This window comes from Pecten maximus, chromosome 1, assembly GCF_902652985.1.
Source record: "Pecten maximus chromosome 1, xPecMax1.1, whole genome shotgun sequence".
In the NCBI taxonomy this organism is placed as follows: domain Eukaryota; kingdom Metazoa; phylum Mollusca; class Bivalvia; order Pectinida; family Pectinidae; genus Pecten; species Pecten maximus.
Genome location: NC_047015.1, coordinates 15,940,896 through 15,968,388, shown reverse-complemented (window position 1 = coordinate 15,968,388; position 27,493 = coordinate 15,940,896). Strand labels below are relative to the sequence as shown.

General features: G+C 36.8%; 1 protein-coding gene across 6 annotated transcripts in view; it reads left to right on the top strand.

The window, feature by feature from the left end:
* The window catches only part of LOC117325959 (COP1-interactive protein 1-like), a 104,887-nt gene that overhangs the window by 25,810 nt on the left and 51,584 nt on the right, over positions 1–27,493 (top strand). For all 6 annotated transcript variants that reach the window (XM_033882514.1, XM_033882538.1, XM_033882531.1 and 3 more), the window contains one exon: positions 20,857–20,937. In XM_033882514.1, coding sequence (XP_033738405.1) covers positions 20,857–20,937 — 81 coding nt within the window. The remainder of the gene's footprint in view (positions 1–20,856; positions 20,938–27,493) is intronic.

Sequence of the window (27,493 nt, the reverse complement as noted above, 5' to 3'; positions counted from 1 at the left end):
GTTATATGGTTGGGTTTTTTTCCTGAACCAAAGCAAAATTCAGTAAATTTCTTCATGTGATGGATTACTGTCATTTAAAGTGTGGGCTATTTCAGTTTACATACATATATCAAAGAAAACTCTGTAGATGTGCTGGGCTAATAGTTGTGTAGGTTTCAGTCTTAGAATCAGCTAAACTTGCTCTCTTATGTAGTAATGGTGAGTGTGGTATACAACGATGATAACAACAACAATAAAAAACATTTTGGAAGCAATAACAGCACACCTGGTATCCTCATGATTAGACGTTTGGTGTTTGGTTAATCTGGGTCTTTGTTTTAATGAAATTAGTAGTGACAACACAATGATAAAAATTGTAAGTTGTTGGTTTGTTTAAGAGTTAAGGATGCGCATACTAGAATATATTAACACACGTAGATTGTGGATCTGGCTCATAAGATACAGGCATCTCGCCAGATATTTGTTAATGGTTATTGGGAGTCGAGATTACTGCTTAATTACAGAACAACAGAACTGCATGATCAATCTCGCACATTTTGACATGCTGAGAAAATTACATTGTAATCTGAAGATCCATGTCCTGTGTGAGACGGATGGATATACAGCCAACAGGTGCCCTTTCTCTATTCTAGCAACACTAATGTTCACAATAACGATTCTGGCAGAAACTGCATGAATACCAGTTATGTTGTAAAAGTGATTATTCAAATCCCAGGGGAAACATGTAGACATGTAGATGAAGAGATATACACTATACACCTACACGAGTACATATTGAATACATGAGATAATATGTACAAAAGATAATAGATGTGATGGATATAATTGGTACATACAGGTAGTATTAGATCATGATATCAAGTCAGTCTACTCAGATTCAAATTCGTTGATACCTGATATATATACAGTATATCAATTCTTCTGCTTACCATTATATCACCACACTGTATAACTAAAGCTGTCATTGCATGTCCACATCTACAAAAGCAGTGGTATAGAGCAGAATAAAGTTAGTTAATAAGGTGTTAATTAATGCATATATTAATGCATATTAATTTATTTTTTTGGAAATTATATATTTGAATTTATACAAGGATTGTTAGAATCTGTATGAAGAAGTTTTGGATTGGAGCTAATGCCTGAAGCCTTGACATTGGTCATGGTGTATTACTCTGACATGATATCCTGACAGCTACTCTCTGATAGTTCTGACCAGTACTGACCAGTGGACCCATACAACTAGAGGCTCCAGGCTAGGACTGTCCAGTAATACTACTCACGAGGATAATTACCTGAAGTAGACAAGAATCACCAGATCTGCTGTCTGTCCATGTGTTATTATCTATATTGTTAGTGACATAAGCAGGGCTACCTGTGTCCGGCTGTAAAGTACTGTTATATACGCGGCTATGTGTCCAGTTAAACATTGCACATGTTATGTAGGGGGTATATAGAGAAGAAATTAGGGGAAAATGAATGGCGCCAGAAAATATGTTCTCAGATAGTGAAATCGAAGTGGCCGATGAAGTGAGGGGCATATATAAAGGTTTAATAATAACTGATACAGTACAGGTCCACCATCCACCTACATTTATATAGTAAATGTGGTCTATCCCTGTTACAGGTGTACATGTTAATCCTGTAAACCACCCACTAATACTTCATTCAGGTTCTATAAAAATTACATTTTCTATTGATTTGTACTGTAGGGTTACTCCCACACATTATAGAATAGCATTTCAAGCTTGTTAATCATCAGAAACTTCCGAACTTTTCAGCATATAGTTTCCACATTCTGTCCGTAGTTTTGAGATTTTCAAAATCTGCATCGTACATGAATGCTTACTTTACAACAGACATCTGGTGTGAGTGGTACTGATGGTTGTCATAGGTTGTGTTTCTATAAAGTGACATCAGTGGTTGGATGGGGCAGTGGTACCACACACATGTAATTGCTTCTCCAAGGTAACTAGCATGGGGTTAAATTCCTTGATCAGACATAAATAGGTGTGGGGATCACTCAGTTAGTATACTCCAGTTTTCTCCACTAAAACCCCTCCTGCACCTCCATCCAGGCCAACTAGTGTGATTAGTATAAGTTGTAATAACTTGTTTTACAGTTGATTAGTATAAGTTGTAATAACTTGTTTTACAGTTGATTAGTATAAGTTGTAATAACTGTTTCACAGTTGATTATTATAAGTTGTAATAACTTGTTCACAGTTGATTAGTATAAGTTGAAATAACTTGTTTTACAGTTGATTATTATAAGTTGTAATAACTGTTTCACAGTTGATTAGTATACGTTGTAATAACTTGTTTCACAGTTGATTAGTATACGTTGTAATAACTTGTTTTACAGTTGATTAGTATAAGTTGTAATAACTTGTTTTACAGTTGATTAGTATAAGTTGTAATAACTTGTTTTACAGTTGATTATTATAAGTTGTAATAACTGTTTCACAGTTGATTAGTATACGTTGTAATAACTTGTTTCACAGTTGATTAGTATACGTTGTAATAACTTGTTTTACAGTTGATTAGTATAAGTTGTAATAACTTGTTTTACAGTTGATTAGTATAAGTTGTAATAACTTGTTTTACAGTTGATTAGTATAAGTTGTAATAACTTGTTTACAGTTGATTAGTATAAGTTGTAATAACTTGTTTACAGTTGATTAGTATAAGTTGTAATAACTTGTTTTACAGTTGATTAGTATAAGTTGTAATAACTTGTTTACAGTTGATTAGTATAAGTTGTAATAACTTGTTTTACAGTTGATTAGTATAAGTTGTAATAACTTGTTTACAGTTGATTAGTATAAGTTGTAATAACTTGTTTTACAGTTGATTAGTATAAGTTGTAATAACTTGTTTTACAGTTGATTAGTATAAGTTGTAATAACTTGTTTTACAGTTGATTAGTATAAGTTGTAATAACTTGTTTTACAGTTGATTAGTATAAGTTGTAATAACTTGTTTACAGTTGATTAGTATAAGTTGTAATAACTTGTTTACAGTTGATTAGTATAAGTTGTAATAACTTGTTTTACAGTTGATTAGTATACGTTGTAATAACTTGTTTACAGTTGATTAGTATAAGTTGTAATAACTTGTTTTACAGTTGATTAGTATAAGTTGTAATAACTTGTTTTACAGTTGATTAGTATAAGTTGTAATAACTTGTTTTACAGTTGATTAGTATAAGTTGTAATAACTTGTTTTACAGTTGATTAGTATAAGTTGTAATAACTTGTTTACAGTTGATTAGTATAAGTTGTAATAACTTGTTTCACAGTTGATTAGTATAAGTTGTAATAACTTGTTTACAGTTGATTAGTATAAGTTGTAATAACTTGTTTCACAGTTGATTAGTATAAGTTGTAATAACTTGTTTTACAGTTGATTAGTATAAGTTGTAATAACTTGTTTCACAGTTGATTAGTATACGTTGTAATAACTTGTTTACAGTTGATTAGTATAAGTTGTAATAACTTGTTTTACAGTTGATTAGTATAAGTTGTAATAACTTGTTTCACAGTTGATTAGTATACGTTGTAATAACTTGTTTACAGTTGATTAGTATAAGTTGTAATAACTTGTTTACAGTTGATTAGTATAAGTTGTAATAACTTGTTTCACAGTTGATTAGTATAAGTTGTAATAACTTGTTTACAGTTGATTAGTATAAGTTGTAATAACTTGTTTTACAGTTGATTAGTATAAGTTGTAATAACTTGTTTTACAGTTGATTAGTATAAGTTGTAATAACTGTTTCACAGTTGATTAGTATAAGTTGTAATAACTGTTTCACAGTTGATTAGTATAAGTTGTAATAACTTGTTTTACAGTTGATTAGTATAAGTTGTAATAACTTGTTTTACAGTTGATTAGTATAAGTTGTAATAACTTGTTCACAGTTGATTAGTATAAGTTGTAATAACTTGTTTTACAGTTGATTAGTATACGTTGTAATAACTTGTTTCACAGTTGATTAGTATAAGTTGTAATAACTTGTTTACAGTTGATTAGTATAAGTTGTAATAACTTGTTTACAGTTGATTAGTATAAGTTGTAATAACTTGTTTCACAGTTGATTAGTATAAGTTGTAATAACTTGTTTCACAGTTGATTAGTATAAGTTGTAATAACTTGTTTTACAGTTGATTAGTATAAGTTGTAATAACTTGTTTACAGTTGATTAGTATAAGTTGTAATAACTTGTTTCACAGTTGATTAGTATAAGTTGTAATAACTTGTTTCACAGTTGATTAGTATAAGTTGTAATAACTTGTTTACAGTTGATTAGTATAAGTTGTAATAACTTGTTTTACAGTTGATTAGTATAAGTTGTAATAACTTGTTTTACAGTTGATTAGTATACGTTGTAATAACTTGTTTCACAGTTGATTAGTATACGTTGTAATAACTTGTTTACAGTTGATTAGTATAAGTTGTAATAACTTGTTTTACAGTTGATTAGTATAAGTTGTAATAACTTGTTTTACAGTTGATTAGTATAAGTTGTAATAACTGTTTCACAGTTGATTAGTATAAGTTGTAATAACTGTTTCACAGTTGATTAGTATAAGTTGTAATAACTGTTTCACAGTTGATTAGTATAAGTTGTAATAACTTGTTTCACAGTTGATTAGTATAAGTTGTAATAACTTGTTTTACAGTTGATTAGTATAAGTTGTAATAACTTGTTTTACAGTTGATTAGTATAAGTTGTAATAACTGTTACACAGTTGATTAGTATAAGTTGTAATAACTGTTTCACAGTTGATTAGTATAAGTTGTAATAACTTGTTTTACAGTTGATTAGTATAAGTTGTAATAACTTGTTTTACAGTTGATTAGTATAAGTTGTAATAACTTGTTCACAGTTGATTAGTATAAGTTGTAATAACTTGTTTTACAGTTGATTAGTATACGTTGTAATAACTTGTTTCACAGTTGATTAGTATAAGTTGTAATAACTTGTTTACAGTTGATTAGTATAAGTTGTAATAACTTGTTTACAGTTGATTAGTATAAGTTGTAATAACTTGTTTCACAGTTGATTAGTATAAGTTGTAATAACTTGTTTCACAGTTGATTAGTATAAGTTGTAATAACTTGTTTTACAGTTGATTAGTATAAGTTGTAATAACTTGTTTACAGTTGATTAGTATACGTTGTAATAACTTGTTTACAGTTGATTAGTATAAGTTGTAATAACTTGTTTTACAGTTGATTAGTATAAGTTGTAATAACTTGTTTTACAGTTGATTAGTATAAGTTGTAATAACTTGTTTCACAGTTGATTAGTATAAGTTGTAATAACTTGTTTTACAGTTGATTAGTATAAGTTGTAATAACTTGTTTTACAGTTGATTAGTATAAGTTGTAATAACTTGTTTTACAGTTGATTAGTATAAGTTGTAATAACTTGTTTCACAGTTGATTAGTATAAGTTGTAATAACTTGTTTACAGTTGATTAGTATAAGTTGTAATAACTTGTTTCACAGTTGATTAGTATAAGTTGTAATAACTGTTTCACAGTTGATTAGTATAAGTTGTAATAACTTGTTTCACAGTTGATTAGTATAAGTTGTAATAACTTGTTTTACAGTTGATTAGTATAAGTTGTAATAACTTGTTTCACAGTTGATTAGTATAAGTTGTAATAACTGTTTCACAGTTGATTATTATAAGTTGTAATAACTTGTTCACAGTTGATTAGTATAAGTTGTAATAACTTGTTTTACAGTTGATTAGTATAAGTTGTAATAACTTGTTCACAGTTGATTATTATAAGTTGTAATAACTTGTTTACAGTTGATTAGTATAAGTTGTAATAACTTGTTTTACAGTTGATTAGTATAAGTTGTAATAACTTGTTTTACAGTTGATTAGTATAAGTTGTAATAACTTGTTTCACAGTTGATCAGTATAAGTTGTAATAACTTGTTTCACAGTTGTTGTAAATAGACTTTATAGTATAAACACAATGCATTAATGTATCTTGTGAGGTACTAGCTATATAGTCATATCTCACTTCCTCATCAACATTTTGGCAGGAAATATTAATATATGACATGAAATGTTTTTGATAAATAGGAAAGATAGGTAGAGCAGCAATAAAAGTGTACATTTGGACTTCAGAAGGTGTTTATTTGATATAAAGTTTATACGTTTCCAATGTAAGTTGTTTATTATAAAGACAGATATGATTAGGATCATGTAAGTGCTGAGTTAGTTTATCTTCTTAGTATGAATTATACCTGGTATATTCATGGGAAAAAGAAATATAAATTAAACCTGGTTTATTCACGGGAAAAGGAAATATGAATTAAACCTGGTTTATTCACGGGAAAAGGAAATGCTGGTACAGTTAATATCATACAAATATTCCATCATCAGATCCTCTAAACCTTTCACTATTGTTTTTTAGATAATGATTTTCTTTAGATCCCTTGAAGATGGCTAGGGATCATTACTGGTAGCTTGAGATCGGAGGATTTCTTTCCAGTCTTTGTTCTCCTTTAAATATTGTTTTCTGGCACAATTTCTAAGACCTCTGCATTGAAATGCTAGTGTAATTGGGTAAATATGATAGATGCTTGGGTAAAGTATAGATTTCAATCTGCTATAAATCCCAACTACAAGATAGAGTAGAGTATAATCTGACCCCTTTCCATGTCTCCAAGCTATTGCAGTAAATTACAAAGTTCTCCATCTGTGAAGGTGTCATTTCCAGAAAGTTTGAAAAGGTTTTCGGCCTGAACTGACATTTATTGGGACATACATGCTAAGTAACCTTTGTTTGACCTCCAACTGACCACTACCAGGGATACCACAATTACAGCCTTTGTGTTCAGTGGTCATTGTGACAAAGAGTGGACTTCATTGTCAGTTTTGGCAACATATCTGAGGACATTAAGTGACCACACATGAGGTCATAGGTTATAGACTATGACAGTAGCTGATATTACTGTTTTATGGCAGTCAAGGTCCTCTTGTATGTGAGAAGTAAATAGGTGTGAGTTGGGGTGGGGGTGGGGGTGGGGGTGTGTGTGTGGGGGGGGGGGGGGTGGTGGAGGTGGGCATATGTGACAGTGTTATAAACAAATTGATGTTGAATTGTTGCCATACAGAAGACAATCCAAAGATGCTGCTACCTACTGCAAAGTATGCTTTGATGAATAAATAAGAACATGTATTATATGGCACAACTGTTAAATAGTATTTGCTAGGTAAAATTTTTGATCAGATCTAGGTGATAATTATAAGACCAGTTGTTATCAAAGCTTTATCTGTGCTTCTATCTTTGACGGTGTACCCATGGTTATATAGAGAAATACTACCAATGTCTCAGGTGAGAATTGTATTGTTCCCATGTTTACTGGTACTATCAATAATGGTTACAGGTGAGACTTGACAGCTGAAACGTCTTCTTATTACAGTCAAATTTATCTATGTGCCTCTACCTGTCAGAAAAATAGTACCTTAGATTTACATGTAATATGTATAGAAAACTAATGATTTTCAGTGTTAAATTTCATGTGGAGGAAATGATTTTGAACCTCTATTTGATTCTCATTGACACTGTTTAGAGTTTATACCCCACACGTATGTGTTTGTTCATTTGTATTGACAGATGACACCCTATCCTACGAAATTACCTTTAGATGTGTTTTCAAATACACACAGGTAACTCTATATAAGAAAAGTTAAAATTTCATGTATAATATCATCTAGAATTTCATCTGACGTATCATCTGACTGTATAATATGGTATGTTAGGGACAGCAGGACATACAGAAAAGAGCTGTTTCACGTTGAAAGGTCACCCTGACCCAAAAATTAATTCTAAAGGACAAATTGCAAAATTCCAGTGGAAATACGTGTATATTCAAATTAAAGTATGTCAAGTTTGATGGGGGTTGATTGGAGCACCTGATGTTACATGATCCTATCTGTGTGTTAAAAGTCATTCCACTTTTATCCATTGATGATACCTGACTCTAGGCAGGCACATAGTATGAGTTGAAATTCAATACAGAGCCAGACTATAAGCAGGCCCAAACTGAACTTCTGAATCTGAGCATGCATGGTGCCTCAGTGAACCTCTGAATCGAAGCAGAAGTCTAAAATATATCTCTAAGTGGGAGTTAACTGACATAAAACTGGAGGTGAACCTGACTGAATTAAAGCTTCCCAACTCTTAGCAGAAGTTTATGCTCATAATTTATTGTTTTAAACAAGTTTTACTGCAAAAGTTTGTCTTGAGCATCCAGCATATTAGGGTTATATTAAGAATTTTGGTTGTCAAACAATTCTACTTTCTGTTTTTTTTTCATTCTTTTCAAAGTAAAGCATCATTGTGTTTCCAGATTTTGTAGAAACAAGCTCCCTGCCCTAGTGTAAAAGTTAGATACTGTATTTATCCTCAAATAAGCCCCTCCCCTAGTGTAAAAGTTTAGTACTGTATTTATCCTCAAATAAGCCCCCCTCCCCTAGTGTAAAATTAAAGTACCGTATTTATCCTCAAATAAGCCCTCACCCCATTGTAGAAGTTTAATACTGTATATATCCTCAAATAAGCCCACTTCTCTAGTGTAAAACTTCAATATTGGAGTTCAGTGAGGGCTTACTTGTGAACCACTCTTACTGTTCTGAAATTAATTATTCTGCAAAAATGAACATTGAGGCTTATTTTTGGGCAGGGGCTTCATATTTGCAGATATATTAGTAAAGAAAATGTGTTTGTGAAAACGAGGATTCAAACCTTTGAGTGTGTATGTACAACTGAGGGTATCTTACGAGCTCCATCTACATAATATGTGGCCTATAGGTATACCAGATAGTAATGTACTGTGTGTATAGGGTGGTTTACTGGTTGCGTGACCTGATGTTGTTTTGTGGGGACAGATAGATAATCATGCTATTATGTACCTGTATACCTACAATCTCGGTGGGTAATGGGGCGCAATCTTTGTTTTTCGGTGTGTTCCTTCATTTTCGTTTTGTATGGAAAAACAAACAGCTCCTGATCAGGTGCCACAGTGTGTAAGCCTGTGGCTACTGGTACCTGTTGTGAGACCTTTCAGGACTCACAGATAAGGATACCATACAAGGTCAGGATAGCTTATGAGCAATCTCACAAGACATGACATCAAAACATTCTGTGCATGTTCTGTTTGAAGACGAAATGCAGCATCCTAAATTGCAGAAATATGCGAGTGAAGACTTTACTGTTTATTAGACAAGAAGGCCGTTCTCTTTCTGTTGTATTGTAATCTGTCTGAAACAAACAAAAGACTTTACTCTTTATTAGACAAGAAGGCTGTTTCTTTTGCAATGATCTGAAACAAACATGATTGAAGTTCATTCTCTTTGAGTCCAAAACCTGCACATTTTATACAACAAGTTTGGTTGCCTTGGTGTTTGGCTTTGGTAGCTTTAATTATAGAATCATTGCATTGGATTCATTTCTTATAAATATCATGATCAAGAGAGAGAAAAAAAGGGCAGTGTTCCCCCCATAGATGTTTAAAGTATGACAGACTGTCCCCTCCAGTGAGTGGCATGTATAGTAGGTAGGTTTAAAGCTGTTCCAGATGAGAGGCAGCTGACATTGTGGTGAGGTGATTTTGTGTTCAGGACAATTTTATGCATTGTAGGACAGGAAAAATAGACACAAATGGCTGGTATTTGTATTTGTGTTGTTGATTTCCGTGAGAATGGGGTCATGTATATCGATCACCCAAGATGACACAGAACCACTTCAGAAACTGCAACTGTGAAAATTGTCAGATCATTTCCTGTAGTCATGTATTGGTTTACCTGTATGACTGTAGAATTGATGGGGCACCTGCTGATGGAAATAGCTTATTCAATGTTGCTGGGTTATAATTCCCCCTTAGAAAATATAGATTTATATATAATGTAATTGTCACCTACAAATGTGGAGAGGATTGATAGACAATGCTGTAAAGGTGACCTCTGTATACAGATACATTATAAATAGGGAAATCTTAAGAAAATACAAGATTGTGTCACCAAACACTCATGGATTTAATTCTCACGTTTTGCCCATTACCTGTTGGATTGATGAGGTTTAATTCAATGCCTCTTGCAAATTGTATACATCTATAATGTCCAAAGCTGTCCCTACTAACCAGCAAATAGCATACTTTGTGAAAGTATGGAGGAATATCTTTGAAATGTATTAATTCATGCAGCATGAAGCTGATGTTTGGTAATAAGCCAATCAATAAATCAATAAGCCCTCCCATACAACAATAAGCTGACATTTAGTAATAAGTCTGCCCATATATAGCTATAAGCTGAAGATTTGTAATAAGTCCATCCATACAACAATAAGCTGAAGTTTAATAATAAGTCTGCCCATATAGCTATAAGCTGAAGATTTGTAATAAGTCCATCCATACAACAATAAGCTGACGTTTAGTAATAAGTCTGCCCATATAGCTATAAGCTGAAGATTTGTAATAAGTCCGTCCATACAACAATAAGCTGACGTTCAGTAATAAGTCTGCCCATATAGCTATAAGCTGAAGATTTGTAATAAGTCCATCCATACAACAATAAGCTGACGTTTTGTAATAAGTCTGCCCATATAGCTATAAGCTGAAGATTTGTAAAAAGTCCGTCCATACAACAATAAGCTGACATTCAGTAATAAGTCTGCCCATATAGCTATAAGCTGAAGATTTGTAATAAGTCCATCCATACAACAATAAGCTGACGTTCAGTAATAAGTCTGCCCATATAGCTATAAGCTGAAGATTTGTAATAAGTCCGTCCATACAACAATAAGCTGATGTTTGGTAATAAGCCCACCCATACCATTTGCAGTGCAGTAAAGGTGTTTCAGTGGTTTTTCATTGCCATGCAATAAGCCTGACTCCCACTTTGTCGTAATGTGAGTTGGTCCAGGTTGGCATATAAGAGGATAAATATGTACAGTACATAATCAGGTATATTCAGTTCAGGAAATGTGTAATCAAATAGAACATATAGACTCTGTAAAAATGTGGGGAAAAATGTGGTAAAATAACCCTAATATGCAATAAGTGATGATACACTAGTCGGATTAAAATGTAGTTAGGAATGTAAAATGTCCCATTTGAGGATATGTATTGCCATATATTTGGGAAGGAAAGAAACATACCTGTATCCATAGTTGAGTTATAAAGACAAAATATGTATCAACCAGGGAGTATCTGTCTCTAAACAAATTTACTCTTATACAAAACTATATATTTGTAGATGTATTACCAGAGTATACCAGGTACATAATTTTACATGCCAATCAATAATCTCATTTCATTTTCATCACTTGGTTCAAATCAGAATCTGAGTCTGTACATGGGCTGGTCTAGTTGTACTACGTCAGAATCAGTCTGTACATGGGCTGGTCTAGTTGTACTACATCAGAATCAGTCTGTACATGGGCTGGTCTAGTTGTACTGTATCAGAATCAGTCTGTACATGGGCTGGTCTAGTTGTACTACATCAGAATCAGTCTGTACATGGGCTGGTCTAGTTGTACTGTATCAGAATCAGTCTGTACATGGGCTGGTCTAGTTGTACTACATCAGAATCAGTCTGTACATGGGCTGGTCTAGTTGTACTGTATCAGAATCAGTCTGTACATGGGCTGGTCTAGTTGTACTACATCAGTCTGTACATGGGCTGGTCTAGTTGTACTACATCAGTCTGTACATGGGCTGGTCTAGTTGTACTGTATCAGTCTGTACATGGGCTGGTCTTGTTGTACTGTATCAGTCTGTACATGGGCTGGTCTAGTTGTACTACATCAGAATCAGTCTGTACATGGGCTGGTCTAGTTGTACTGTACATGGGCTGGTCTAGATGTACTATGTCAGAATCAGTCCGTACATGAGCTGGTCTAGTTGTACTGTACATGGGCTGGTCTAGATGTACTATGTCAGAATCAGTCCGTACATGAGCTGGTCTAGTTGTACTGTACATGGGCTGGTCTAGATGTACTATGTCAGAATCAGTCCGTACATGAGCTGGTCTAGTTGTACTGTATCAGTCTGTACATGGGCTGGTCTAGTTGTACTGCATCAGTCTGTACATGGGCTGGTCTAGTTGTACTACATCAGTCTGTACATGGGCTGGTCTAGTTGTACTACATCAGTCTGTACATGGGCTGGTCTAGTTGTACTACATCAGTCTGTACATGGGCTGGTCTAGTTGTACTGTACATGGGCTGGTCTAGATGTACTATGTCAGAATCAGTCCGTACATGAGCTGGTCTAGTTGTACTGTATCAGTCTGTACATGGGCTGGTCTAGTTGTACTGTATCAGTCTGTACATGGGCTGGTCTAGTTGTACTGTATCAGTCTGTACATGAGCTGGTCTAGTTGTACTGTATCAGTATCAGTCTGTACATGAGCTGGTCTAGTTGTACTACATCAGTCTGTACATGAGCTGGTCTAGTTGTACTGTATCAGTCTGTACATGAGCTGGTCTAGTTGTACTGTATCAGTCTGTACATGGGCTGGTCTAGTTGTACTGTATCAGTCTGTACATGGGCTGGTCTAGTTGTACTGTATCAGTCTGTACATGGGCTGGTCTAGTTGTACTGTATCAGTCTGTACATGGGCTGGTCTAGTTGTACTGTATCAGTCTGTACATGAGCTGGTCTAGTTGTACTACATCAGTCTGTACATGGGCTGGTCTAGTTGTACTGTATCAGAACCAGTCTGTACATGGGCTGGTCTAGTTGTACTGTATCAGAACCAGTCTGTACATGGGCTGGTCTAGTTGTACTGTATCAGTATCAGTCTGTACATGGGCTGGTCTAGTTGTACTGTACATGGGCTGGTCTAGTTGTACTGTATCAGAACCAGTCTGTACATGGGCTGGTCTAGTTGTACTGTATCAGTCTGTACATGGGCTGGTCTAGATGTACTGTATCAGAGTCAGTCTGTACATGAGCTGGTCTAGTTGTACTGTATCAGTCTGTACATGGGCTGGTCTAGATGTACTGTATCAGAGTCAGTCTGTACATGAGCTGGTCTAGTTGTACTGTATCAGAGTCAGTCTGTACATGAGCCGGTCTAGTTGTACTGTATCAGTCTGTACATGGGCTGGTCTAGTTGTACTGTATCAGTATCAGTCTGTACATGGGCTGGTCTAGTTGTACTGAATCAGTCTGTACATGGGCTGGTCTAGTTGTACTGTATCAGTCTGTACATGGGCTGGTCTAGTTGTACTACATCAGTCTGTACATGAGCTGGTCTAGTTGTACTGTATCAGAATCAGTCTGTACATGGGCTGGTCTAGTTGTACTGTATCAGTCTGTACATGGGCTGGTCTAGTTGTACTGTATCAGTCTGTACATGAGCTGGTCTAGTTGTACTGTATCAGTCTGTACATGGGCCGGTCTAGTTGTACTACATCAGTCTGTACATGGGCCGGTCTAGTTGTACTACATCAGTCTGTACATGGGCCGGTCTAGTTGTACTACATCAGTCTGTACATGGGCTGGTCTAGTTGTACTGTATCAGTCTGTACATGAGCTGGTCTAGTTGTACTGTACATGGGATGGTCTAGTTGTACTGTATCAGTCTGTACATGGGCTGGTCTAGTTGTACTGTATCAGTCTGTACATGAGCTGGTCTAGTTGTACTGTACATGGGCTGGTCTAGTTGTACTGTATCAGTCTGTACATGGGCTGGTCTAGTTGTACTGTATCAGTCTGTACATGGGCTGGTCTAGTTGTACTGTATCAGTCTGTACATGAGCTGGTCTAGTTGTACTGTATCAGAATCAGTCTGTACATGGACTGGTCTAGTTGTACTGTATCAGAATCAGTCTGTACATGGGCTGGTCTAGTTGTACTGTATCAGTCAGCCTGTACATGGGCTGGTCTAGTTGTACTGTATCAGTCTGTTACATGGGCTGGTCTAGGTTGTACTGTACAGTCTTGTACATGGGGCTGGTCTAGTTGTACTGTATCAGTCTGTACATGAGCTGGTCTAGTTGTACTGTATCAGTCTGTACATGAGCTGGTCTAGTTGTTACTGTATCAGTCGTACATGGCTGGTCTAGTTGTACTGTATCAGTCTGTACATGGCTGGTCTAGTTGTACTGTATCAGTCTGTACAGGGCTGGTCTAGTTGTACTGTATCAGTCTGTACATGGGCTGGTCTAGTTGTACTGTATCAGTCTGTACATGGGCTGGTCTAGTTGTACTGTATCAGTCTGTACATGGGCTGGTCTAGTTGTACTACATCAGTCTGTACATGGGCTGGTCTAGTTGTACTGTATCAGAACCAGTCTGTACATGAGCTGGTCTAGTTGTACTACATCAGTCTGTACATGGGCTGGTCTAGTTGTACTACATCAGTCTGTACATGGGCTGGTCTAGTTGTACTGTATCAGAACCAGTCTGTACATGGGCTGGTCTAGTTGTACTGTATCAGAACCAGTCTGTACATGGGCTGGTCTAGTTGTACTACATCAGTCTGTACATGGGCTGGTCTAGTTGTACTACATCAGTCTGTACATGGGCTGGTCTAGTTGTACTGTATCAGTCTGTACATGGGCTGGTCTAGTTGTACTACATCAGTCTGTACATGGACTGGTCTAGTTGTACTGTATCAGTCTGTACATGGGCTGGTCTAGTTGTACTGTATCAGTCTGTACATGAGCTGGTCTAGTTGTACTGTATCAGTCTGTACATGGGCTGGTCTAGTTGTACTACATCAGTCTGTACATGGGCTGGTCTAGTTGTACTGTATCAGTCTGTACATGGGCTGGTCTAGTTGTACTACATCAGTCTGTACATGGGCTGGTCTAGTTGTACTGTATCAGTCTGTACATGGGCTGGTCTAGTTGTACTGTATCAGTCTGTACATGGGCTGGTCTAGATGTACTGTATCAGTCTGTACATGGGCTGGTCTAGTTGTACTACATCAGTCTGTACATGAGCTGGTCTAGTTGTACTGTATCAGTCTGTACATGGGCTGGTCTAGTTGTACTGTATCAGTCTGTACATGGGCTGGTCTAGTTGTACTGTATCAGTCTGTACATGAGCTGGTCTAGTTGTTCTACATCAGTCTGTACATGGGCTGGTCTAGTTGTACTGTATCAGAACCAGTCTGTACATGGGCTGGTCTAGTTGTACTGTATCAGTCTGTACATGAGCTGGTCTAGTTGTACTGTATCAGTCTGTACATGAGCTGGTCTAGATGTACTGTATCAGTCTGTACATGGGCTGGTCTAGTTGTACTACATCAGTCTGTACATGAGCTGGTCTAGTTGTACTGTATCAGTCTGTACATGGGCTGGTCTAGATGTACTGTATCAGTCTGTACATGAGCTGGTCTAGTTGTACTGTATCAGTCTGTACATGGGCTGGTCTAGTTGTACTGTATCAGTCTGTACATGGGCTGGTCTAGATGTACTGTATCAGTCTGTACATGGGCTGGTCTAGATGTACTATGTCAGAACCAGTCTGTACATGAGCTGGTCTAGTTGTACTGTATCAGTCTGTACATGGGCTGGTCTAGATGTACTATGTCAGAATCAGTCCGTACATGAGCTGGTCTAGTTGTACTGTATCAGTCTGTACATGGGCTGGTCTAGTTGTACTGTATCAGTCTGTACATGGGCTGGTCTAGTTGTACTACATCAGTCTGTACATGGGCTGGTCTAGTTGTACTGTATCAGTCTGTACATGAGCTGGTCTAGTTGTAGATATGTTGAGAACATCCACTTCATTTCTACATAAAAGATTGTGGTTAAGGATTGGCATGATAATAAAATTCAGGGCTTGAATTTAAAGATGATAAATTACAAAGCTTTTTTTATGTAAATTTAGTGTTTTAATTCATGTTAAGTATTCATGATCTAGAAAAGTATGGCTGTCACTTTTATTTCAGGCGCAGTTTATTCAGCATGCAAGGTGTATGTAAATATTGTAAATTTTCAATAAAGCTTGTTCCAGCTTATTAAAGAGTATTGAATATTGGACGAAATCCAGGGCACACTTCTCATGTTTGACTTTATGAATGAAGATGTCACTTCACACATCCCCTTATGAATGGCTTTCCTTATGTTTACAAACAGAATGCCTTTTCATCATTTCATTGTCGTAGATTTCTACCATTCAAATATTGTACAAAGGTATATCAATAGTATAGTGGTCATATACAGAGTTCCAATCTATTGGAACATTTCATTTTGTATGCATATTTAACATAATTAACAGGTTGGTTGAATAGAACCTGTTTGTGATCTATTATTCTGCTATTTTTGGCCTTCTGTACTTTTTGGAATATGGCAGCTCAGAGATAAAATCTTTCCAATTAGGTCAATTGTGATCTAAGATAAGGTTTTTTTGTGAGACCCAAGTTGTGTTTGAGGTGTTGTTAACCCAACTAGTAAGACAATTAGGTGCCACAGAAATAGCATTACCCTGTGTGAGTAAAGTAATGGCTGCAGATATAACGATCTCCAGTTAGTACTATACTGTGATCCCCCAGTTAGTACTATGATCCCCCAGTTAGTACTATACTGTGATCCCCCAGTAAGTTCTGTGATCCCCCAGTTAGTACTGTGATCCCCCAGTTAGTACTATACTGTGATCCCCCAGTTAGTACTGTGCTCTCACAGTTAGTACTGTGATCCTCCAGTTAGTACTGTTATCCCCCAGTTAGTACTGTACTGTGATCCCCCAGTTAGTACTGTGATCCCCCTGTCAGTATTGTACTGTGATCCTCCAGTTAGTACTATACTGTGATCCCCCAGTTAGTACTGTGATCCCCCAGTTAGTACTATACTGTGATCCCCCAATTAGTACTGTACTGTGATCCCCCAGTTAGTACTATACTGTGATCCCCCAGTTAGTACTGTACTGTGATCCCCCAGTTAGTACTGTGATCCTCCAGTTAGTACTGTGATCCCCCAGTAAGTACTGTACTGTGATCCCCCAGTTAGTACTGTGATCCCCCAGTTAGTACTGTACTGTGATCCCCCAGTTAGTACTGTACTGTGATCCCCCAGTTAGTACTGTGACCCCCCAGTTAGTACTGTGATCCCCCAGTTAGTACTGTGACCCCCCAGTTAGTACTGTGATCCCCCAGTTAGTACTATACTGTGATCCCCCAGTAAGTTCTGTGATCCCCCAGTTAGTACTGTACTGTGATCCCCCAGTTAGTACTGTGATCCCCCATGGCCAGTTAGTACTATACTGTGATCCCCCAGTTAGTACTATACTGTGATCCTCCAGTTAGTACTATACTGTGATCCCCCAGTTAGTACTGTGATCCCCCAGTTAGTACTGTGATCCCCCAGTTAGTACTATACAGTGATCCTCCAGTTAGTACTATACTGTTATCCCCCAGTTAGTACTGTGATCCCCCAGTTAGTACTGTGATCCCCCAGTTAGTACTGTACTGTGATCCCCCAGTTAGTACTATACTGTGATCCTCCAGTTAGTACTATACTGTGATCCTCCAGTTAGTACTGTGATCCCCCAGTTAGTACTATACTGTGATCCTCCAGTAAGTTCTATGATCCCCCCGTAAGTACTGTGATCCCCCAGTTAGCACTATACTGTGATCATGATCCCCCAGTAAGTACTGTGATCCCCAAGTTAGTACTGTGATCCCCCAGTTAGTACTGTGACCCCCCAGTTAGTACTGTGATCCCCTAGTTAGTACTATACTGTGATCCTCCAGTTAGTACTGTACTGTGATCTCCCAGTTAGTACTGTGATCCCCCAGTTAGTACTGTTCTGTGATCCCCCAGTTAGTACTGTGATCCCCCAGTTAGTACTATACTGTGATCCCCCAGTTAGTACTGTACTGTGATCCCCCAGTTAGTACTATACTGTGATCCCCCAGTAAGTTCTGTGATCCCCCAGTTAGTACTGTGATCCTCCAGTAAGTACTGTGATCCCCCAGTTAGTACTGTGATCCCCCAGTTAGTACTGTGATCCCCCAGTTAGTACTGTGATTCCTCAGTTAGTACTGTGATCCCCCAGTTAGTACTGTGATCCCCCAGTTAGTACTGTGATCCCCCAGTTAGTACTGTGATCCCCCAGTTAGTATTGTACTGTGATCCCCCAGTTAGTACTGTGATCCCCCAGTTAGTATTGTACTGTGATCCTCCAGTTAGTACTGTACTGTGATCCCCTCTAAATACTGTACTGTGATCCCCTAGTTAGTACTTTGATCCCCCAGTTAGTACTGTGATCCCCCATAAATACTGTACTGTGATCCCCCAGTTAGTACTGTGATCCCCTGTAAATACTGTACTGTGATCCCCCAGTTAGTACTATACTGTGATCCCCCAGTTAGTATTGTACTGTGATCCCTCAGTTAGTACTATACTGTGATCCCCCAGTTAGTACTGTGATCCCCCAGTTAGTACTGTGATCCCCCAGTAAGTTCTGTGATCCCCCAGTTAGTACTTTGATCCCCCAGTTAGTACTATACTGTGATCCCCCAGTTAGTACTGTGATCCCTCAGTTAGTACTGTGATCCCCACGTAAGTTCTGTGATCCCCCAGTTAGTACTATACTGTGATCCCCCAGTTAGTACTGTGATCCCCCAGTTAGTACTGTACTGTGATCCCCCAGTTAGTACTATACTGTGATCTCCCAGTTAGTACTGTGATCCCCCAGTTAGTACTGTTCTGTGATCCCCCAGTTAGTACTATGATCCCCCCGTAAGTACTGTGATCCCCCAGTTAGCACTATACTGTGATCATGATCCCCCAGTAAGTACTGTGATCCCCAAGTTAGTACTGTGATCCCCCAGTTAGTACTGTGACCCCCCAGTTAGTACTGTGATCCCCTAGTTAGTACTATACTGTGATCCTCCAGTTAGTACTGTACTGTGATCTCCCAGTTAGTACTGTGATCCCCCAGTTAGTACTGTTCTGTGATCCCCCAGTTAGTACTGTGATCCCCCAGTTAGTACTATACTGTGATCCCCCAGTTAGTACTGTACTGTGATCCCCCAGTTAGTACTATACTGTGATCCCCCAGTAAGTTCTGTGATCCCCCAGTTAGTACTGTGATCCTCCAGTAAGTACTGTGATCCCCCAGTTAGTACTGTGATCCCCCAGTTAGTACTGTGATCCCCCAGTTAGTATTGTACTGTGATCCCCCAGTTAGTACTGTGATCCCCCAGTTAGTATTGTACTGTGATCCTCCAGTTAGTACTGTACTGTGATCCCCTCTAAATACTGTACTGTGATCCCCTAGTTAGTACTTTGATCCCCCAGTTAGTACTGTGATCCCCCATAAATACTGTACTGTGATCCCCCAGTTAGTACTGTGATCCCCTGTAAATACTGTACTGTGATCCCCCAGTTAGTACTATACTGTGATCCCCCAGTTAGTATTGTACTGTGATCCCTCAGTTAGTACTATACTGTGATCCCCCAGTTAGTACTGTGATCCCCCAGTAAGTTCTGTGATCCCCCAGTTAGTACTTTGATCCCCCAGTTAGTACTATACTGTGATCCCCCAGTTAGTACTGTGATCCCTCAGTTAGTACTGTGATCCCCACGTAAGTTCTGTGATCCCCCAGTTAGTACTATACTGTGATCCCCCAGTTAGTACTGTGATCCCCCAGTTAGTACTGTACTGTGATCCCCCAGTTAGTACTATACTGTGATCCCCCAGTTAGTACTGTACTGTGATCCCCCAGTTAGTACTGTACTGTGATCCCTCAGTTAGTACTGTGATCCCCCAGTAAGTTCTGTGATCCCCCAGTTAGTACTTTGATCCCCCAGTTAGTACTATACTGTGATCCCCCAGTTAGTACTGTACTGTGATCCCCCAGTTAGTACTGTACTGTGATCCCCCAGTTAGTACTATACTGTGATCCCCCAGTAAGTACTGTGATCCCCCAGTAAGTACTGTGATCCCCAGTAATTACTGTACTGTGATCCCCTGTAAGTACTGTACTGTGATTCCTGGTATAGCTTTAATATCTACAGCAGAATTATAAACCAGGAATTGATAAAATCAGGACCAGGTCAGACAGTTAGAGTTCAGATCATTCAGCTGTTTGAGTTTTAGCTGAGGACCTTGGAAATATATAAATACACACCAAATATATGTATGTCTGACAATAGCTGACAACATGTAGCCATTCACTGGGGCTTGGTGACAGGCCATCAGACAGATATGATATTCCATATTGGGTTTTACAAATAGTCTTTTAAAATATACACATGCTTTAAAAAACCAGGTTAGGATTAGATCGAACGTTTAAACCTGGGTCTGCTATAGTTCTGACTATTTGTAGTACAAAATAAATATATTTCTATACTTTTGATGTGAATCTATCTATGACCTTTGTACTAAATGTGATTTAGATATGATCTGTACATGTATATATATCACTAGTTACATCAGTATGTTATGTAACATGTAAGTTGACACATCGTAAAAATATTGGGGAAGAAATGTGGGCTTGTGATATCCCCCTCCCAAATTCCTCCACCCTTCCCCGTTTCCATGGATATGCATGTCCCGGCTGCATGGAACAAGGATGTTGTTTGTTGCAGAAGTCAGTTTTATACATTGTTGATGGATTTTCCCTTAGAATCCGATAATTTACATGACCACTTTAATTGTCCTCTCAAAAATATTGTACGATACAGAGATATTCTTATAAGTGAGAATTATGAAATATGGTTTTTTGAGACAATGATGAAATTAGTTATCATGCTAGCTAGTCTAGTTGTGATGGACTGGTTAATAGGTACCCAGGTATTATGACTCTGATAAGTTCATAACTGATAGATAGGATGTCTCATATTGTTTCTTTCTTCTTTACAGGCCACAAGAAAGATTTCAAAGTGCGGATATTTATTTGTGTCTCCAGATTTCGACTTCAGCAACCCTGTTGATAGGAGCAAGGTCAGTATTAAACTTGTCAAGTGATCATGAACACCTCTGTGATTTGGTACTCTGTACCCGTCATACCCATCCAGGAACCAATAAATTGGGTCATTTTGTAGAAAATTTCAAATGGTAGAGAGTCTGTTTATTATATAATATCTGTAAACCTCTTTGGCCTGATGGCAAAAATAACATTTAAAGTGTAGTTCAGAAAGTGTAGTCTTCTTTTTCACTCTTAAACCAAATCACATTCCGACTTTTTTGTTGGGTAACACTTGAGACTGAGAAATTCGTTTTCTGTGTACTTATACATGGTATGCAAATTGGAAAATTCAAATGTTGGTATCCCTCCATCTATCCTCCGACATGTTTGTAAACATTCTAAATAAACGTTATCTTTGCCAATTGTAAACATAGGAAAGTAAACCTTTCACTCTGGCATATCATGTGTTTTCACAGCTTTAAAAGCAGAACAATGTCTGATAACTTTAAAAGCTTAAAGGTTTTGTAACAGATAACTTCAAAAAAGGCTCATAAATTTATCTTTGTCAGGATTTCGATGTTACAAAAACAGGTGTGTGAGTTTATCCAATTTCTGAATTTTATCCCAATTGCAAATCAAGAGTTGGTATTAAATGTCTGTTTGTTGGCTGCTGAATAAGAACCATGATAAGACAAAACTTAAAAAAATACAGGTATATCGCTTTTCAACACACTGGCAGCCAACTCTGGTAGAGATAGGAATTGTATCATCAGCATTTCAAGTGCTGACTTATCACTCCATTGGATACTGTCATATACAGTAAAATTGTAACCACTGCATGGGATATTAACACCATATAATCCCATGGAACACACCATATAGTTATTATCACTTCATGGGATATTATCTCATACAGTATAGTCATTATCACTCCATGGGATACTATCACACACAGTATAGTCATTATCACTCCATGGGATACTATCACACACAATATAGTCATTATCACTCCATGGGATACTATCACACACAATATAGTCATTATCACTCCATAGGATACTATCACGTACCATGTAGTTATTATCACTCCATAGGATATTATCACACACAGTATAGTCATTATCACTCCATAGGATATTATCACACACAATATAGTCATTATCACACCATGGGACACTTTCACACACAATATAGTCATTATCCAACCATTGGATACTATCACACACAATATAGTCATTATCACACCATTGGATACTATCACATACAATATAGTAAGTATCACTCCATGGGACACTATCACACACAATATAGTAAGTATCACTCCATGGGACACTATCACACACAATATAGTCATTATCACTCCATAGGATACTATCACACACAATATAGTCATTATCACTCCATAGGATACTATCACACACAATATAGTCATTATCACTCCATAGGATACTATCACGTACCATATAGTCATTATCACTCCATAGGATATTATCACACACAATATAGTCATTATCACACCGAGGGACACTTTCACACACAATATACCGTATTTGACCTAATAAGGGCGCCTGCCCTAATAAGGGCGCCCCTACCTTTTTTCAAGGAAATAAATCTTTGACTGAGTGTCAAAATGGTGTTCAAAAGTAATAATTCATGTGAAATATTTTGCTACTTTATGTGTTCAATTTTCTTCAGCAAATTAAGTAACTGGAACACATGTTTTCGCCACATTTTGTGTATTCCTACAGGCTACAGATGACATGTCAGTGCAAAGAGCACCCAAAACTAAACACGCATACAAATAATAACTTACCATCTTTATTTGAAGATAAAGTAAAGACTTCATTCTTGTTGATAAATAACTTTGTTCAGAGCAGAAAGCTAGTAAAAGACATTGTAAATCAATTATAAGGTCAAAGAAAACGATGTCTAATATGATCTGGGAAATCACCTGTTTCTATAAATAGAACACAAAAGAGTTCCATTTGAACATAAATGGTGGAACACACGTTCTCTGGTCTAAAGATCAGCTGGCATGGTTTACAAGTTTACAGGAGTATTCAAGTGATGTTTAAGCTGAATATATGATAATGAATAGATATCTTCATCTGGAATATTTTTATGACTGAATATTTTACCGTTTCCACAACCTTGGGTATTCTGCTATAAGGTATAGTCTGTTTCATAAAACTTCAGAATAACTAATCTTAATAAGGGCGCCCCCACTGTCAATTACCCGCGCCCTGCGCCCTTATTAGGTCAAATACGGTAGTCATTATATCACACCATGGGACACTTTCACACACAATATAGTCATTATCACTCCATAGGATACTATCAGGTACCATATAGTCATTATCACTCCATAGGATATTATCACACACAATATAGTCATTATCACACCATTGGATACTATCACACACAATATAGTCATTATCACACCATTGGATACTATCACATACAATATAGTAAGTATCACTCCATGGGACACTATCACACACAATATAGTCATTAACACTCCATGGGATACTATCACACACAATATAGTTTTTATCACTCCATGGGATACTATCACACACAGTGTATAGTTTTCACCATTCCATGTGATATCAAACACATCAGACAAACTCTTTTTAAAAAGTTTACTAGTAATACCCAGAACCAGCGAAATTTGGACCAGTAACATTTTTCTGTGAGTGAGATAATATCAAGATATGATATTGTACATTCCTGCATGTGGACATCATTTGATATTAATCTTTTTTTTTTTTTTTTAATTTCCATTGATGTATAAAAAATATAGTTAAAATGATATAAAAGTACATGTTCCCTTTCATTGGTCATGATGTTGTCAGAATTTGTTGATGACAATCAAGTTTTTATGTTAATTACAAGTACATGTCAGAGATTATCTCAAGAAAGTACTCTCTAATCTTTCGGAGATTGGTGAGGAGAGGGATATGTAGCATTGGTTAGTGAGGTACATATACATACACCTGGTCTGATCCTAAGAGGTTGGAGAACATCTAGCACAAATTGGACAAGTATTGTTGTTTAAGAATGTTTATGTGTATTGAACTTTATATTTTTAGGAAAATCTTTCAATTTAGTGGATCATATATGCAAGAACTTGCATAGGTATATATAAGCCTAGGAGCACCAAATTGACTGGTGACTGGGTGTATATATTAGACATTCAGCATTTACAAATGCTATTTTAAACAGACATTTACCACTGCTCTGCCTTCAAGGATGGGAGCATCTTCAATGAAGAAGAAATTTTCTTAATTCTCCCTGATTATCTGGAAGTTGTATGGAGGAGACTATCCTGAAGCTGTGTGACTACACAGTACACCTCCATTAGATCACCACAGACTCCCTTAGCTTCACCTGTATTATGTACAGTGTGGATTTCACTCTGAGTAAAACCCACCACTAGGTGATGAAAAAACGAAAACAAAAAATGAAATAGATGGAAGAGATTTTTTCCTGTCACTCTATTAAGTTTTAGCGATGTTGGTGTTGTTTATCAGTAGGACACCGGATATTCTTATCCACACATTTGAATCTTCCAGATTATGGCACCTGCTTTACCTGTAGATCTCCACACCTGTTGTCCGTTTCATCTTGAACTTGTAGTGTACCTCAATCCAACATCAAATACCTTGAAATTTTGCCAAGATAAATGTCCAGAAACATTTGCCCCTAGACATTCTTTTTGAAACTCATGATCACAGCAGTTAGTGTAAAATGTGTAGGTTTTGTTGATGGAAGGCAAGATGCTACAAAGATATTGAAATTACATTTTTTTTCACATGTAATGAATATATAAAAAGATTTGTTAGCTCAAGTATCACTGGAACTGTGATTTTATTGAGACATATGTATACCTGTGTCCTCTTCCCATGTTATATATTGTGTACCTTGTCTAGCAAAAAACTGTTTTATTCAGTTTTTGTAGGAGCATTTATGTCATTATAATTTGGAAGTGGCAGCTGGGTCATTACCATTTCAGTCTAGGTTGGAAATGTACTTATACAGATGTCAAATATTGGTTTTCATTCAGAGTGGTTTGTCTGCTTGTTTGTTGCCATTCTGCTTAAAAAACAAATAAAGGACACTTTATGGTTTAAATTGTCCTAATACTCAATTCAAGTTCCATTTCAACATATCACTGTCTCTCTTAGGTCCCAGGGCCACATATAAACCCCAACCCCCCTACCCCCATCACTCTCTGTTTACAAACAACATGCTGCACACAGCTGTCTGTGACCGTATGGTAGATAATAACAAGGATTGTTAAAAATACAAAAAAAATCCCAAAGTGGACCTGTACAGAGGAGTGCTTATGTCCTTTTGAAGTGCTCTTGAGATAGGTCTTACAAGTTAAGAAGACGAATGCACATCCTCTGTGAGTAATGCATGTGAGGTTTCATTAATTCAGATAAAACAAAGCAGAAGTAACCCTTTCGACAAGTGAACAATAGTATTTAGTCTTTCTCAGTGACAGGTTCAACTTCAAATAAAACAATTCTAAAATCCAACATAAAAATGACAAAACATTCAAAAACTAAATGTTCATATATGTTGTTCAATAGAAATGGCTCAATGTGCTAGCTTTGGAGTACTACCAAAACTCACTGCTTAATGTATGTTGGCTATTGGACAATCCCAAAATTTCAATTGACTCCCAAGTTAATTAAACTCAATGCCAAAGGTATTAATTGAGCCCAAGTTTATCAAGTTCAATTTCTGAAGTATCTTTTCGGTCCAATTTTTCAAACTCAATTCCCAAAGTTTATTACCAAGTATTCAGATATAATTTTGTTATAGTTAGGTGGCAAATATATATATAAACTCATTGTTATCAAGCTCTGTGGCCAATATACTCAATGTTATCAGGCTCAGTGGCTAATATGCTCATTGTTATCAAGCTCAGTGGCCAATATACTCATTGTTATCAAGCTCAGTGGCCAATATACTCAATGTTATCAGGCTCAGTGGCTAATATGCTCAATGTTATCAAGCTCAGTGGCCAATTTACTCATTGTTATCAAGCTCAGTGGCCAATATACTCAATGTTATCAGGCTCAGTGGCTAATATGCTCATTGTTTACAAGCTCAGTGGCCAATATACTCAATGTTATCAAGCTCAGTGGCCAATATACTCAATGTTATCAAGCTCAGTGGCTAATATGCTCAATGTTATCAAGCTCAGTGGCCAATATAGCCATTGTTATCAAGCTCAATGGCCAATATACTCAATGTTATCAAGCTCAGTGGCTAATATACTCAATGTTATCAAGCTCAGTGGCTAATATATGCTCAATGTTATCAAGCTCAGTGGCCAATATGCTCAATGTTATCAAGATCAGAGGCCAATATACTCAATGCTATCAAGCTCAGTGGCCAATATACTCAATGCTATCAAGCTCAGTGGCCAATATACTTATAATTTTTATTAAGTTCAGTGGCCAACATGTTGGTGTCCTCATTTATCAAATTCAATCCTGGTGTATTCCTAAGTTCATTGTGATTGAAAAGATTTAGGTCATACTAAGATATATTACTTCAAACAATATTTAGGTTTGTGATGATGGGAACATGGAAGTCCTCTCAGTAAGATAACAATGTACAGCCTTTTGTACAGAAACCTTTTATACTGGGATTAGGTCAGTTCTTACTCTCATATCTTTCTACTTTTATTCTCAATAAAAGTTTTGTTTGTCTCGTTTAACCAGATTGAAAAAAGCTGTCCCCACTCACGATCTATATACTAGGATACCCACATTATTGTTGGCTTATACAGCTCTGGACTACTTTTATAAAAGTGGAGAGTTTTTTTGGTGTGACTTTGCAAATTGTTTGTGGTTTGGAAATTGTTGTTAGCACTGGTAATAAATTACATCTTATATAATTAAATTATGAGTCATTGTATTGGTATACCCACATTTTTTGCAGGATTAACATGACCTAAAGTTAGTGAAGATGTATTTCCACAACACAAACATTTCCACTTGTAGCACATCTATAGGTAATACTAAAGCTGTAGATTGACAGGTAGTATATAAAGGTAGATGTGGAGGTATTGTTCTCTTGAGTAAATACACACCAGGTGTATCTCCCCAGCCCTGGTGGTAGTATACAAACACGGAAATGCTCCTTACTGGGAGGGGAAGTTAACTTTGAAAAGGTATTCCTGTTCATGCCCCACCACATTCTTTATCCAACCTGTTAGGGCAGACAACAAACACTTGTGTGTACGTCAGTAACTTATAACAGGATTAGCTAGGTATGATGCTGTCATAAGGTAAAAATGTAACTTATAACAGGATTAGCTAGGTATGATGCTGTCATAAGGTAAAAATGTCACCCGACATTCATGTAGAGGTTGTGTATTTAGTACATCCACAGTGTCTCGTTATCATGTGAACGGAAATCTGTCATAAAAATATTGATATAGGAAACACAAAAAATTCATCTGACCAAATCTATTGTACTTACATGTATACCTTTATACATCCCCCAGCTCAGATTTCAGGACATCACTGGTTTGAACATCAATGTATAATTTGTCCTGGTAATAAATCG